At 30.6% G+C, this 16,246-nt stretch overlaps 1 protein-coding gene across 1 annotated transcript; it reads left to right on the top strand.

Moving 5' to 3' along the window:
- The first annotated feature begins 5,787 nt into the window (after positions 1–5,787).
- Positions 5,788–15,574, top strand: LOC114421437 (putative F-box/FBD/LRR-repeat protein At1g78840). Its single transcript, XM_028387348.1, has 4 exons — positions 5,788–5,918; positions 13,011–14,327; positions 14,423–14,632; positions 15,195–15,574. The coding sequence occupies exons 2-4, from the start codon at positions 13,065–13,067 to the stop codon at positions 15,375–15,377; spliced, it is 1,656 nt and encodes a 551-aa protein (XP_028243149.1). The 5' UTR covers positions 5,788–5,918; positions 13,011–13,064; the 3' UTR covers positions 15,378–15,574.
- The last annotated feature ends 672 nt before the right edge of the window (positions 15,575–16,246 follow it).

The following is a 16,246-nucleotide window of genomic DNA, read 5'->3' as shown; positions in this document are numbered from 1 at the left end:
TTGTTTTAGCATCTTGATATATGTCTGTCTTCTTGTATTAGGGAGACTTTTTATTTTCTTTAACTGAAGGGTATGCCCCGTTTATTATTGTATCATTTTGGGTTTAATATAATTTACATTTTTTCCCAAAAAAATATTTGTAAGGTAATTAAATAAATATTTAATAATATGAAATTATAAAAATCTATTTATTTTAATACTTATTATGAAAAACAATATTCATTCAAAAAATTAAAAGAAAAAAGTATAAAAAGAAGTTTGAATAAATATTTTAGGAAAATCAATTATTTTTTTATTACTTCATATCACTTATTATATTTTTTATTAAAAAAATATCACCAAATTATATTTATATTTCTTCCCTTCTCTCCCAGGCCTTCTGTTTGGAAGAGATGAAAAAAAAAAACAAAGAAAAGAGGGGAAGGCAAAATACAATATAAACTTTATCTATCCTTTCGTATGAAAAAAAAAATAAGAAAGGAAAAAAATATTATGGTCCCACACCAAATTTTTTCTCTCCAATTTGGGAGAGATCAATAATAAAAGAATTTAAAGTTGATAAAAATATTATTATATCCTTAAGAAGGATGGCATTATTGCACTAAGGACAAAGGAGGGAGAAGTTTTATTGATGTACCCCAATAAGAAAATGAGCAGCTTTGCATCAGAAGATAAGCATATTGATAAAGAAGAGCCCTGTGATCCTGAATTAATGACATCAACAACATGTTGTCTATCCAACTCAAACAAAGACTGTAGAAATTCATCCCAACCGACTCTTAAACCATTTACAACAAATATGAATAAAATTAATATTTTTTTTAAAACATATTATGCTTATCTCTAAGAATAAAATAATTTAATTTTAAAGTTATTATATTTTTAAATTTTAACTTGAGACTTAGTTTTTATTTTATTTTTTCCGTTAACAACTTTTTTCTTTTTTAACATATAATATACACATATAAATAAATAAAAATAATTATTTTTTCGCATATGTTATTTTTGTTTTACTTGATAGATAAAATAAACGTTTTAAATTTATATTAAATATAAATGCAATATTCGTTTTTTATATTTTTTTTCGTTTATTATATCTCATTTTTCATAGAAGTATTATTTATGTCATTTTATAAATATACTTATTTCTTTCTCCGTTTTCTTTCCTTCTTTATTCTCTCCTACCAATTAATTAAATAACTATCTCTTTTTTTTCCCTCTTTTTCTTACTTTCTTTCCTTTCTTCTTTCCTCTATCTTTCTTTCATAAACTAAATAAAGTGTAAGTGTTAAATAAATATCATGAAGTGCGGTCCATGTAACATTTTTCTTTTTAAATATCATGTACTAATTTTGAAAGTTGATTCTCCGTCTCATTTTTACACAAACGTTGAAGAAACTGATGGTAACTTTGCGAGTGTGGAAGAGATTCTTTTCTGAGTAAACAAATTGAGTATGATCAGAATTTTTCTTTTTTGAAGGAAGTAAGATCAGAATTTATAAAGTGAGGGATAGATATTTTATAAACCAAAACAACCAATAACTCTCAATACTCTCGACCTATAAAAAAAATTCGTGGTTCAACTTTCCTAGGATGCCAATGAGCTAGAAGACAATAGCCACATGACCTGTAAATATCCTATGTACATTTGGCAAGTTTTTATTGCATGTAAACATTCCCCTATCTTTTGCTAATCTACGGGTACAATTGGTTGGTGTGATCTGGTACATATAGGAAAAACTACATGACAAATTTAATTTGGCCTTCAGATATTATTTATATGTTAGTTCATAAGTCCCTTTCGGGGAGGCAGATTGTACTTCAATCTGTAATATGTTTTAACACACTCATTGGACTGATTTGTTGACACCAATCAAATCATAAAAGGGTCGTGTTCTGGACATTTTCTTTCATTAATCTAAGTCACCATATATCAAATTTACTAATTTCGAAAATTAGTTTGAGAGGTGATTTTGCCTTTTAATGTAATTATAATCAATATCAAAAATGAAAATCATCTATTTTTAATAAATAATTTTAAATTTCTAAATCACTCAGTTTAGTATATAATTTTATAAAATCGTCTAATTTGATATAAAAAAAATATGTTTTATTTCATGTTATTAAGATCATGGTCAATAAGTTATTTCAATTCACTTTTATTTTTTTATTAATTAAAAAATTTATTTGACAGTTTGGTAAATAAATTTTTTAAATAATTTTTAAAATGTTAGTTTTTAGCTTTTTATTTTTTATCCTTTATATATTTATTAAATTTTCTAATTATCATTTTTAAATAAATCATGATTTTATTATTTTTTTAGTTATTTTATATTTTTTATCTACTTCAATAATTAATTTTACCAAACACTATATAATTTAATAAGTTAATTTTTCACCTTTAAACTACGAGTTTTCAACTTACCGTTAAAAACTTTTAATTAACTCTTAAAGATAAATTAGTCTAAAATTAAGGTTAATTGAAATATATGGGTTTATACAGTTCGCTTGTTTAAACTTTTGTTTCAAAAATTATTAAAAGATAATTTATCAACTTAATTAACTAAAGTATTACAATATTTTGGTGTGACGTCATCTATCCCAACATATATATAAATAAATAATACATATAAACAAATTCACATGGGTAAAATATTCACATTTACTTCACTATTATCAAATAAAACTTATTAAAAACATATTCATTTCAGAACAATGTCGTCAAAATTTACAAAAAAATTTGTTAAATCAGTAAGGTAAAATAAAATAAAATAACATCATGCAATTAAAATAAAAATTCATCCTCAATGTCACATTCTATCAGAGCATTATGTCTCAGCATCTTCTAGCACGAGATTCTTTAAAGTCATCAAGCTAGTCATCTGCTCCCACGAACATAAGGTTCAAGATCATCACATGATCCAAACACAAATAACATATAGGAAGTGAGTTATCACATCTAAAAAAAATAAAAAAAAATAAACAAAGACATAATCAAAATAAATTATAAAAGTATTTATAACATAGTTCAAGTTAATACAATCTACGTCACTTCACCACTTTATCATTTAAAATTCATTTTTTAATCATCAATCACATTACACATGAATCACACACTCGGATCAAGACATAATAACACTCATCAATTTCATAATAAACAATTACAAGGTGTTATGCAACAATTATACTAAGACTCAAGCTTATATGTAATGTGGTATCATGTCACTGAAAAACCTCCCTGGAGCAAATAACAAGACACACCATACAATAGGTATGTCAAGTCACTCTCGTTACGTAAAATCGTAAGGTGACCAGTTAGGATCACTCTGTTTTATGAGAATGTTCCAATCATATGGAATCAACATAGGCTTAAAGGAGCACTCAAACCGAATGTTTTTACTCCCAAGGCCTAGACTCCGAAGAATTCATTAGGGTTTCACCTTCTTGATTCAGGTACAACCCCTACAACAATTTTTGCACTCGGACACTGTTCATGAATTATAAAATATCCACGACTTCACACTCGTGTGTCAAACAGGTTTAACACATTGTGTTACAATTTAACACTTTAGGTCCTTGACTAGGAATCCTACATTTTTCCTTTAACACTATTCATAAAATACTTTTCTCAAGGTAAATACCAATTGGTTTATTGTATAATTCACAAGTATTGTCACATCAAGTATTAATTATACATTTATTCACAACCAAATTTCATAATAAACAATTTTAACATATCACAACATCACAATCTATCATCACATGTTTATATGTATCCCAGAAATCAACGCATGTTCAACTTTGTACTTATACTTAATTCTAATAACAATGTTATAATCTCAAAACAACATGTTATCTTACAATTCATCACATATTCAATTTATTACTTAGGCACAATTTTAATCACAATTTCATAATCTCAATATAATAGTTTATCATGTCAATCTAGCAAATATTGTCCAAAGTACAAACAATTTATACAAAAATATTTCTCACAATATGAGGAGTAAAACCCCTCAACACAATTCCATACAATCATATCAAAATCATAGGTTAAAAACACAAAAAATACTAAGAGCACTTAATTTTATCAATTAATTTGCATCAGGACATCAATTGATCTTGCAAACATAACAATATTGTATTTCTAATCATAAAAGAAAAATTATAATTCAATAAACATCCCAAGACAAATCTCAACTTGATTCCCTAAGGATCCCTACACATGTTCATTCCAACTCAATTGCAATAAACGCATCCCTTACCTCTAAGCGGGTTCATGTGTGTAGTCCAGCAGTGATAGCGACGTCTCTAGAAGTTTCCTAAGATTTTTCAAACTTTTCATCTGTTTGTTCTTTTAGAGATTACAAGCGTTAGAGAGAAGAGGAAGACATTTTATCCTTCATTTTACTGTCAAAGTGCGAGACTAATTTCACTCTCCAAAAACATAATTTTTCAAATCCCAATGATGAGAATGTGCTGAAATGGGTTCCAAAGGTGGTGTCTAAATTTCATAATGATCCAACGGTTGAAAAATCAGGGATTGTAGTTTTACTGGAACAGGTTTTGGGTATTTACGGGAAATAAAAAAATTCAGTACGAGGGACATTTCTTCCACCAAAGACATTATGTGAAAAATCCAAATGGTGGTCGTGTGCAAAAATAATTTCTGAACCACATGTTCAAATTTCAAAATGATCCAACGGTTAACTAGTTCGGAATTATCGTTTTATTGAGATAGATTTGAGTGTATGCGGAAAAAGAGAGAGTTTTGAGAGAGGAATAGGGGGAAACGGAGTTGAGAGAGAAAGAGAGAGCGAAGAGACATGATCTATTACGTCACTATATTTATAATTAGACTACTCTTAGTTTATTATTTACTCTATTTGTTTTATTTTTATTATTTTATAAACAAGAATTCTATTTTATTTCCTATCAAATGAATAAATAAAATATCTTTTTATTTTCCTTCAAATCATTATTTTAATCAATAAATTCATTTCTCCTTATTTATTTAATTATAAAAACCTCATCATTTTTCTTAAATTATTTATTTTTAAATAAAAAAATCTTTTTAAATTTATTTTATGAAAAATGACAAAATAAAATAGGGTGTTACATTCGGTACTAAATATTAGAAGAAAAAAAACTTTTTGTTGGTCTTAAATATAATTTTTATTTTATTTTTAAAATAATTTTCATTTAATTGAGATTTTAGTTTCAATCATTTTTTATTTCTAATACCAAATTTTAATGACAGATAAGTAAAAAACATATTTTAATTAAAACTTATGCAATTTTAAACATGATTAATTAATTTTTTAGCGTAAGATTTATTTATTTTTCTTTATATTTAAGACGGATTACATAGCATCATGCCATTTGGGCAAAGACATTAAATAAATAAACAAATAACATTGCCATAATTTCAGGGATTGATTCGTAAATACTTTTATAAAAGAACCAGTAAAATGTAATAGTTTTATGTAAAACAAAAATAAAAATAATGTTGATTCCATATGCACTTTAATACTTTCTTTGGATTGAAATATAAGCAATATCATGAAGTTTTTTTGAACTCAAATACAAATAAATTTAACTACTTTAACCTTAATGATATTTTCCCAAAAATATTATTCCATTAATTGAGTTTATCTTATTTGGTCAAACATCAAGAAAGGAAACTTAAAGTTGGTAGGCCCTAAGGATTGTGGGCCGGCCCATACCAAAACATTCCGCATTAAAATGAGAAATGTGATTGAAATTGTGAGACCTAATGAGGGAGAATAGGTTATAAAGTGAATGTTCAAATTGGCCATTTCGGCCGCATACTTTTTAATCTTCTTTCAACCACGAAAGAACCTTCGATTTGCTCTCATTGTTGTTGGATCTGCACCAATTATAGGCACCACATGAAGGTGAGTAAGAATCACCATCGATCCTCTTGCTTTTCTTTCATTCTTTTTTTCCCTTTTTCCTTTTTTCCTATTTGACAATTGATAGATCCACTTTTCCTATCTAATATTTTATCTCTTTTACCTAATAATATATTCTTTGATTGATGTAATCAATATATAATTGATAGCCTTGTGTTGTAACTCTAATTTGCTAGCATTATAATTGATTCTCACATAGGGGAAATCATTTTTTTAAGTCCTAAAGAGTCTTAATAACATGGTAATTGATTCTCATGCGTGAGAAATTGATTCTTTTAGGTTTTAGAGAGTTGAATCATCTTCTACTAGAATTGATTACCATGATTGGAAATCAATTTTAAATTTTTGTTTATGCCTCGTTAGCGTAATTTAGTCTTATTATTTACAATCTCATTTCATTCCTATCTTACACTAAATCAAACAAGTTGGGAAGAAATTCCAATAGTTTGTCTTGTCAATTTCACGCTTATTCTCTCAAATCAAACAACCAACAAAATCCACCCTATGCAATGGTGGATCCACCTTTATAGGAACAAGGGTAATTATGTATATATTTAGATTTTAACATCAAAATGTTAGCAATTTTGGGTCATATATATATATATATATATATATATATATATATATATATATATATATATATATCACATTATGGCTAAATGCATATATTTCATGAAATGCTAATTGTGTAAATACTGGCCTTGGAATTTTAGATAATCACATATATATTTAACTAAAAGATAGATAAGGTAAGAAATTCTGAATTGCCTCCGAGTAAGCGCTTCTTTAATGTCATTAGCTTAACAGGTCAAATGCCTTTAAGGTGGCATGAAGGTCACAAAGAACACATCTTCCTTGCATTTTCGCCTCTTAGTTAGAGACACCATAAAACTTGCGTATTCTGGAAGCACCTTCCACATTATTGCAAGAGAAGTGGTAGCGATCAAGGAAAGAATGACACTTAAGGCTTTCTCATGTTTTCCATGTCTTTCTTCCTTGACAATCAGTTGATGAGGAGGGGTATTGACTTGGAGAATACTTTCTTGCTGAATTTCTACTTGCGAGTGCTTCTCCCATTGTTGTGTTTTCTCCTTACTTTTCTCTTCATCTTTTTCTTTTGAATCATGCTCTTCTACGAGGCTTTCCTCATGAGCTTCAACGTCTACAAAGTTTTCTTCTCTTTTGGCCACAAATTTAGTCACTTCTTCTACTAGCTTACCAACTTGAATTTCTAGACTTTTAAATGCTTGTTGAGTAGATTCAGTGACTTTCTTGTATTGCATCAACAAATTATCCAGATTAGAAGTTCTTTCTTCTTCATATTGGTTGTAGGATTATAACTCTTGCTCTCATTGACAATTTTCCATGGAGTAGCTCCTGCCAACCTGAATTTCCTTGTTTTGTATCGAGTTTTGATTGGCTGTAGAGGTAGCATGGTATGCCGTGAATTCCATGAACACACTTTCAAGAGTAGAAGTTTTTTCTTCTTCATATTGATTATAAGGGTATATCTCCTATCCTCACCAAGAATTTTTCATAGAGTAGAGATGACAATTGTCATTGAAATGTTCTCCTCCACAAAAAGCACAATTTACCAGTGGTGGGTGATTGTCAAGATACTCAGTCCACCTCTTATAAATATCTTTCATCTTTGAAATGTCTCCCATGGATCAAGTTATTCTGAGGTTCCACCCTGCAAGCATAGACTCACAAGAATTTTTTTAAAAAAAGTAAAATAAAATAAAAAATAAAAAGTGAAAAGTAATTTCTTTAAAATTGGAATATGTAAATAATCAAGATTGTCACAAGTAGTAAAGTACTAGGAAGTTCGAGTGTCGAATCCACAAGGACTCTATTTGTATTTGAATTAATGCAAACCCAATTTAAAAGCAATAGATAAAAAATTTAAAATAAAGATAAGAAAATATAGTAGATAAGATAAAGATTTAAATATCAAAATAGAAGAAAAAAATAAAAGAGTTAAATTAAAAGATTTAAAGATAAAAATAGAAGATAAGAAAAGTAAAAGATAAGAGAAAACAAAAGATTAAGAAAATATAAGATAAGATAAATAAAAGATAAAAATAGAAGATAAAAGAAATAAAAGATATGATAATGTTGGGACCTATCCTGACCTATTCCCATCCCTAGTTGCAGTAAATTAAAATAATAATCATGGACTTCTAAAATTTGAAACAAATAAATAGTTAAAATAATTTATCTAGAAATGTTTTAAGTTTGGATTTTGTGCATCAATGTTCAAAATTTAGCTATGGTATATCATTTTAATAGTTTAGCATTTAAATGAGCTAATTGAATCAAGATATCACCAAAATGACCTCTCTTGTGTAGATTGTTTGTGATTATTTATATGAATGATGATTAGCCCAAAGGAAAATTACCATTTAACTAATTTATATACACACATGTGATGTTAAACATGTGATAATTATGAGATTTTGCATGTGAATCATGAGTCACATCGAAAGATGGGTTTGTTATTTGATATGTCCAAAGACTTGATATTAATGGTGCTAGATATCTTGAGATGAGATATACCATTATTTAAATGCATTGATGATTGTTATGTTTCGGTTCCAGTCCTTAATGTTACAAATTTTAAGGACTGAGAAGAGAACATGCAAATTGTTCTTGGATGCATGGATCTAAACCTTGCATTAAGGATTGAGAAGCCTCCTTCTTCTATAGATTCTCGTACATCTGAATTGAGGATGGGATCACTCAGATTACATGAGTCTTATGATCATTAAGCGCGATATTCCTGAGGTCTTTAGGGGCACTATTTCAGATGATATAACTAGTGCCAAAGAATTCATTGTTGAAATTGAAAAGCGCTTTGCAAAAAGCGAAAACAAGTACTCTTATTCAGAACTTAATTTCCATGAAGTATCAAGGCAAAGGAAATGTCATGGACATTATGGGAATGTCAAATATTGCTTCAAAATCAAGGGCACTAAAGCTTGAGCTTTCAGAAGACTTAGCTTCTTCGTTTAATGCTAATTTCTCTACCTTCACAATTTAGTTAGTTTAAGATCTCTTATAATTCGAAGGACAAATGATCTCTTAATGAGCTCATTTCATACTGTGTGCAAGAAGGGGAAAGGCTAAAGCAAGAAAAGACTGAAAGAGCTCATGCTCATGTTGTGAGTACCTCTAAAGAAAATGGCAAAAGAAAAAGGACTGAGGAGCCCAAGAATGAAGCTGCTAAGGGTCCAGCACAAAAAGAAACAAAATTAAGGTGACAATTGTTTCTTTTGCAATAAGAATAAGCCTCTACATGTAAAGAAGAAATGTACCAACTATCATGCTTGGCATGCAAAGAAAGGTATGTTTCTTACTTTGGTCTGTTCTGAGGTCAATTTAGTTTCAGTACCTAGAAAGACTTGGTGGTTAGATTCTGGTGCCACTACTAACATTAGTGTTTCAATAAACGGTTGCCTAAGCTACCGGAAGCCAATTAATTATGAAAGATGGATCTATGTTGGATATGGTAAATCAGTGGAGGTGGAAGCTATAAGGCATTTTAGATTATTATTACGTACTTGTTTTTATTTGGATTTGAAAGACACTTTTGTTGTATCGTCATTTAGACGGAATTTGGTTTCAGTTTCTTGCTTGGACAAATTGGGTTATTTGTGCTCATTTGGAAACAATGTGTTTAGGTTGTCTTTCAATTCAGATATTGTTAAACTGGTTCACTCTTGGCTAATGATAATCTATATTTACTTGATACTATAGCTTTCTATGGTGAATCCTTTAATGCAGAATTGCATGGTACTAAGCGTAGAATTGATAATGCAAACTCAAGAGAATTATGACATAAGTGTTTAGGTCACATTTCTAAGAATAGAATTGAACGACTTGTGTCAAATAGAATTTTGGATTCCATTGATTTCACAAGCTTTGATGTTTGTGTTGAATGCATTAAAGGTAAACAGACCAAAAGCAAGAAATTAGGTGCATATAGAGCTACAAACATCTTGGAATTGATACATACAGACCATTTGTGGGTCATTTCATACACCTTCAAGGAATGATCAACAATATTTTATATCATTTATAGATGATTACTCCATATAAGCATACTTGTTTCTTATACATGAAAAGTCAAAATCTTTGGATGTGTTCAAAACATTTAAAGTTGAAGTTGAAAATTAACTCAATAAAAGAATCAAGAGTGTCAGATCTGACCATGGTGGTGAATACTATGGCAGATATGACGATTTAGGTGAACAACGTGCGAGAAGGCATTGGAAAAGCAAGATCAAGTTTGCAAATAACAGTTTTGTAACTACGAAAGACATTGGAAAGGTGATGATTTAGAGGAAAGATGGACAACACTCATTTATCAATGATGTGCTATATGTTCCAATATGAAGAATAATTTGTTGAGTTTGGGACACTTGTTAGAAAAAGGCTGCTCAATGCAGATGGAGGACAATCAACTGAAGATGTTTGATAGCAATATGAGGTTGATTCTAAAGGCCCCTTTTTAAAGGAACAGAACATTCAAGATTGGAATTCAGATTGGAGAATTTCAATGCTTGGCTGCTTCTATAAGTGATGAAAGCTGGATGTGGTATCACAGGTTTGGTCATCTAACTTTCAGGAGTTTAAGTGAATTGAAAAGCAAGAAAATGGTTCATGATCTCCCTGAAATTGAGATAGAAAAACAGTCATGTATTGAGTGTTGTGTGTCAAAGAAACCAAGGAATTCTTTCAAGTCAGAAGTTCCAATCAGATCCAAAAGAAAGCTTGAAGTGATCTATTCTGATGTGTGTGGTCCTTTTGAAGTGAAATCCCTAGGAGGTAACAATTACTTTGTGTTATTCATTGATGAATTTACTAGAAAAATGTGGATCTATCTCATTAAACATCAAAGTGAAGTGCTTAACATCTTTAAAAAGTTTAAGTTGTTGAGTGAAAAACAGAGTGATAAGGTAATCAAAGTGCTTAGAACAGATGAAGGTGGTGAACATGAATTTCAAGTATTTTGTGACGAAGAGGAAATAATTCATGAAGTGACATCTCCCTATACACCTCAGCATAATGGTGTCTGATTACTTCTGAGGAGAGGCAACTTCTACTGCTTTGTATATTCTGAACAGATGTCCCACTAATAGATTGTAGGGATACACACCTGAAAAAGCATGGTCAGAAAAGAAACCTAGTGTGAGTCATTTCAGAATATTTGGTTCACTGTGTTTTAAGCATATGTTTGAGCATATCAGAAAGAAACTTGATGACAATGTTGAACCAATGATACTCATTGGATATCATCCAACTGGTGTCTACAAGTTGTATGATCCTAGAATGAGGAAGGTTGTGATTAGTAGAGATGTCTTGATAGATGAAACAAAAGGCTAGAATTGGGAAATAAATGCTGCTGACAATGGTGAAAGAAAGGTGATTGTGAACCTTAAAGACAAATAAAGTGAAGATGATGTACCATCAAGTGGAGAACAACTTAGAAGGTCACAAAGAGGGAGACAAGTACCACAAACACTCAAAGAGTATGAATTGTATCCTGATACAGTAATCACTGCAGAAGGGGATTTTGTGCACTTTGCTCTACTTGCTGAATCAGAACCAATGAGTCATGATGAAGCCTCACAAAGTTCACATTGGAGAACAGCTATGGAAGAAGAATTGAAATCAATTAAAAAGAACCAGACTTAGGAGCTAGTCCACTTACCTTAAGGAAAAAGACCAATTTATATGAAGTGGGTCTATAAAACTAAAGTAAAGCCTAATGGAGATGTATCCAAGTATACGACAAGATTAGTAGCAAAGGGATTTTTGTAGAAACATGGCTTGGACTACAATGAGATTTTTGCTCCAATTACAAGACTTGAAACTGTTAGGCTCATTGTAGCAGCTGCTAGTAACAGAAAATGGTCTCTATATCAACTTGATATGAAGTCAGCATTTTTTAATGGACCACTTGAAAAAAAAGTCTACATAACCCAACCACCTGGTTATGTAGTGGCAGGTCAAGAGGATAAAATTTACAAGTTGAATAAGGCACTATATGGCCTTAAGCAGGCTCCTAGAGCCTAGAATATGAGAATTGATAGCTTCCTAGTCCAATAGAATTTCACCAAGTGCACTAGTGAGCATGGAATTTATGTCAGAAACACAAATTCTTGTGAGTTTTTGATAATATATCTTTATATAGATGATTTGCTAGTGACTGGTAGTAGTAAAGAAGATATGAGAGTGTTCAAAGGAAGAATTTGAGATGTCTGATCTTGGTGAATTATCATACTTCCTAGGTATTGAATTTGTTTCTACTAGTAAAGGGATTTTCATGTATCAAAAGAAGTATACAGAAGACATTCTGAAGAGGTTCAATATGATGGAGTGCAATTCTGTGATCACACCAACTGAAACTGAAATCAAGCTGCAAATAGATGGGGATGAGAAAGAAGTTGATCCTACCTTGTATAAGCAAATTGTAGGTTCATTAAGGTACCTATGTAACACCAGACCTGACATTGCCTATTGTGTTGGCTTGATGAACTTCATCTTTCATCACTGGCTTTGTTAGGCTCTGCTTAGCATGTTCAGACAGGAGCCACACTCTCTTTATGCCTCCCACTCCCAAGACTGTTGGTGCAACAAATCACTCAGCATTGAGATACAAGAATATTTTCTCTTCTTAACAAATCATTCATATATTAATTTTTTTTCTTTCGTCTTTGCTTTTATGGATATTGTTTTTTAGGCTCCAATGTGTGCTTCTGACCTCAAATGCAGGAGTTCAAATATTCCATTATGTAAAACTTGGCAAAACATTATTAATATGACATGCATAATATGTGCCACTGATTAAAAAGGATTAGTAAACATAACCTATTTTAATTTAACAATTTTTTATAACATAATTAATAGGATCTTTTCCTAAAAATTTGTGGTTAATGTAGACAATGTTGATAGATTACTAGTATAATTAATGTTATTTATATAAAACTTGCTGCATATATATTTATTGGATAAATTTTAAATTTCATGTTCGGTTTCCTATATGATCTAATTAAATTTAATTCTTAGAGAATACAGTGCTCTTGGGTTTGAGATCGATCTATATTCCCAAAAGGTTTCATCATGATGGAGCTTTTGGAAAATGGGACAGCAAAACAAAATGAAGTTTCTGTAACCAAGAAGGATTATATCTCCACCTTGACTGAACATATCATTCATGAAATTCTCAGTCGACTCACCATGCCAGATGTTGCTCGAATTAGTTGTCTATCAAAGACATGGAAAAACTTCTATGTCTCCTTTCCTTGCCTGAATATCGAGCAGCAATACTTTGATCATCTCTCTTACGATAGCTTCAAGAATTTTATGTACCACAAAGTTAGAAGCATGAGCATCAAAGAAGAAAGTTTGGTTATACACAAATTCAAGCTATGCATGCATTATAAATATGTAAGAGAAGCTAAAGAAGAGATTGTAAACTGCACAAGGCTAATATCTAAGATGAGCACCATCAAAGAGTTCGATTTCCAAATCATTCAAGGTAATCATTTTGATAATCCAGATTATTCTTATGAACTTCTTCATCATATCTATAACGCAAAGATGTTAATGGTGTTGAGGTTAAGTGGTTTGATAATGATACAGCCATTTAGGGATACAAAGTTTTCCCACCTTGAAATTCTAAGGTTAGAAAATGTAACTGTACACAAAGAAAGTGACATTGATTGGTTCTTTACCAGCTGCCCTATGGTAAGGGAAATAGCAATTGTTAAATGTAATGGTTTGGAGCATTTGAAGGTGTGTGGTAATCTTGGTAACCTCAAACTGCTAGAGATTGCTTTTTGTGAAATGCTTAAGAGTGTCGAAATCCAAGTGCCAAGTCTAGAAAAGCTTGTCTTGTATGAGATTAAGAGAAACAGAGGAGATGATTTTTGTATGGCTTTAAGCATAGACTCAGAAACCAGTGAAAGCTTAAGAGAGTTGACATTATGCAATTCTACCATACGAGGCATAACCTTCACTTGTTTGTTCTCTAGATGCTCAAACGTTGAGTCTTTGGTACTTGACTGGTGCATGCATTTTTTTAAGATAAAAATTGCAAGTAACAAGTTGAGGAAACTTGTCGTGAAAAAGTGTTTGGACCTTCTAGTGACAGACATTGAAGCTCCCAATTTGAGTTCATTCCTCTTTTGTCATTATCTACCCTATGGATATTATAATTCCAATAATAATGGTCAAATGATGCAATACTCTGAGGAAATCAGCCAGCTCCAAGAATGCATGCTTGACATTAACCAAGTGCTTTGGACCAAAAATATATGGATATCTCTTTGGTTTGATAAATTCAAGGACTCTGCAGACCAAAAGTTAGTCATCTACCCAAAGGTAATTAAATTTACTTGCAACCAATTTTTTTCAATTTATTGTTTCAATTGTATTATTGTGAATTAATCGTGGATCCATTTTTCCCTATGATTTAGCACAAAAATTTCTATCATGCTGTTGTATTGGAAGACTGGAGTTCAATGGCAGAACTTGCACTAATGACTCAGATAAGTGAAGAAGCAGAAAGAATAATCATTACAACTATGAGTTTTGCTCATCTAGTTGATTACATGTTTGGGGATAGTGGTAAGGATTTGTCTAGTGTTTTGGCATTCTCGCTCACTGATGAAAGCAGTTTATATGAGGTATCAGCATTTCTTCGATGCATTAATTTTGTTAAAATTCTGCTTGTTTTCATATTACTTGTTTTATCTTATATTTTTGTTCTTTATTTTTCCTTTTTCTCCCTTTTTTATAGAAAATTTTTCAAATTTGATGTTCAAGTATAATTAATTTGGCATTACTTTTTAGGTATAATTTCATAGCCGTATTGTACTTTTGAAATTTTTCTTTTAGAAGGAACTTTAATCTTACTGTTGTTTCTCTTTAACAGTTAAATAATAAAAGTAAAAAAGATTTGATTCATTTTTTTATATAAAATTAGAGACTAAAATAAAAAATTTACAAAATTAAAAACTAAAGTGACCAACTAATTCTTTCATTACCAAAAAATAAAGTGATTAACCTTCCAATCTTAAAGACTTGTATAAGATAAACGATTTACTCCAATTTTTATTAAGGTTTTGCTTCTGAATTCATCAAATGTTTGTCACCAACTATTTAATAATAATAAAAATGACAATAATTTTACTATATGTATAGAATTTGATTTTGATGTAGTTAAACCTTGTCATTTAATGTCTGCAGCTCCTAAACAACAAGCCAAAAGTTTCATGTAAGCCTTGTTTTAATGTGGCCATAAGCCTCCAGGAAATGGAGACATTCTTGCCCAGTAGATGTTGCTCTTCCTTCTCAAGAATTGCTGCAACTTTAAAAGCAACATTGTTATCTGTTTCTCCGAATCTTCGAAGGATCTGGTTAGATCGTTAACATGCCAATACCAAAGTGTCCGAAGAAATATATGGTGCCTTTTAAAGAGACTAATATTCGAAAAACTTGATGGACTATTTTTAATTAGTAGATTTTTTTCTCCGGGCCATCTTTAGTGAGAATCTTACTTTGTTAGTGTAAAATGCTTTAAATATTACTTTCAATTAAAATAATTGTTATAAACATTAATTGGATGATAACGTATCTTTTTTTATGGATCGGACGCTACATATATTTCTCAGATAGATTACAAGTATCTTTAATGAAATTTTTTGTCTAAGTCAGATATGACTACTATTGAAAGATTATTAGTATTTAACTTTAGTGTATAACAAGGACTTGAATTCATGATCATTTCATTAAGGGCGAATTCTATCGTGCGTGAGTTAGTGGAGTTTGGCACAATGCCTGAATAAATAAGGGCTATCCGATCTAAACGTCTTTTCAATGTGTGCCTGAATAAATATGGTAAGGTGGTACAGGTGTAGGGTACGTAACACTTTTTTATGTATGATAATTTCTATCTGTTCTGAAAAGAAATGTAGTTAGGGACAAGAATGGGGAAGTAGTGCAACAAACATTTGTTTGTTCAAGGGCTGGTCTAAGACAAGACAGAGGTTTAACTACTGAAACTAGGAAGCATGAATCTAGAAATGAAGCAAGGTGTGAGTGTGGTGCAATGTGTCATGTTCACATTGACAATGTAAGTAGGCATTGTTGGTATGTTAGTCAATTGGATTTCGATCACGATCATGAGTTGCTTGATGAGTCCTATTGTGCCATGATACCTTCCCATAGAAAACTGACAAAAAGCGATATTATGCAAAATGAAAATTTTGGAAAAGTTGGCATTCGACCTCCTTTAATGT

Source organism: Glycine soja, chromosome 8 (genome assembly GCF_004193775.1).
Source record: "Glycine soja cultivar W05 chromosome 8, ASM419377v2, whole genome shotgun sequence".
Taxonomy (NCBI): Eukaryota; Viridiplantae; Streptophyta; class Magnoliopsida; order Fabales; family Fabaceae; genus Glycine; species Glycine soja.
The sequence above is the reverse complement of the archived record's forward strand: the minus strand, read 5'-3'. Positions and strand labels throughout refer to the sequence as shown.

Bases quoted from the DNA above. Each gene is read 5' to 3' on its own strand.
- LOC114421437 (XM_028387348.1), top strand. From the start codon at position 13,065: ATGATGGAGCTTTTGGAAAATGGGACAGCAAAACAAAATGAAGTTTCT. The intron at 14,328-14,422 runs GTAATTAAATTT...CCTATGATTTAG, and splicing joins AGTTAGTCATCTACCCAAAG to CACAAAAATTTCTATCATGC. The intron at 14,633-15,194 runs GTATCAGCATTT...TAATGTCTGCAG, and splicing joins ATGAAAGCAGTTTATATGAG to CTCCTAAACAACAAGCCAAA.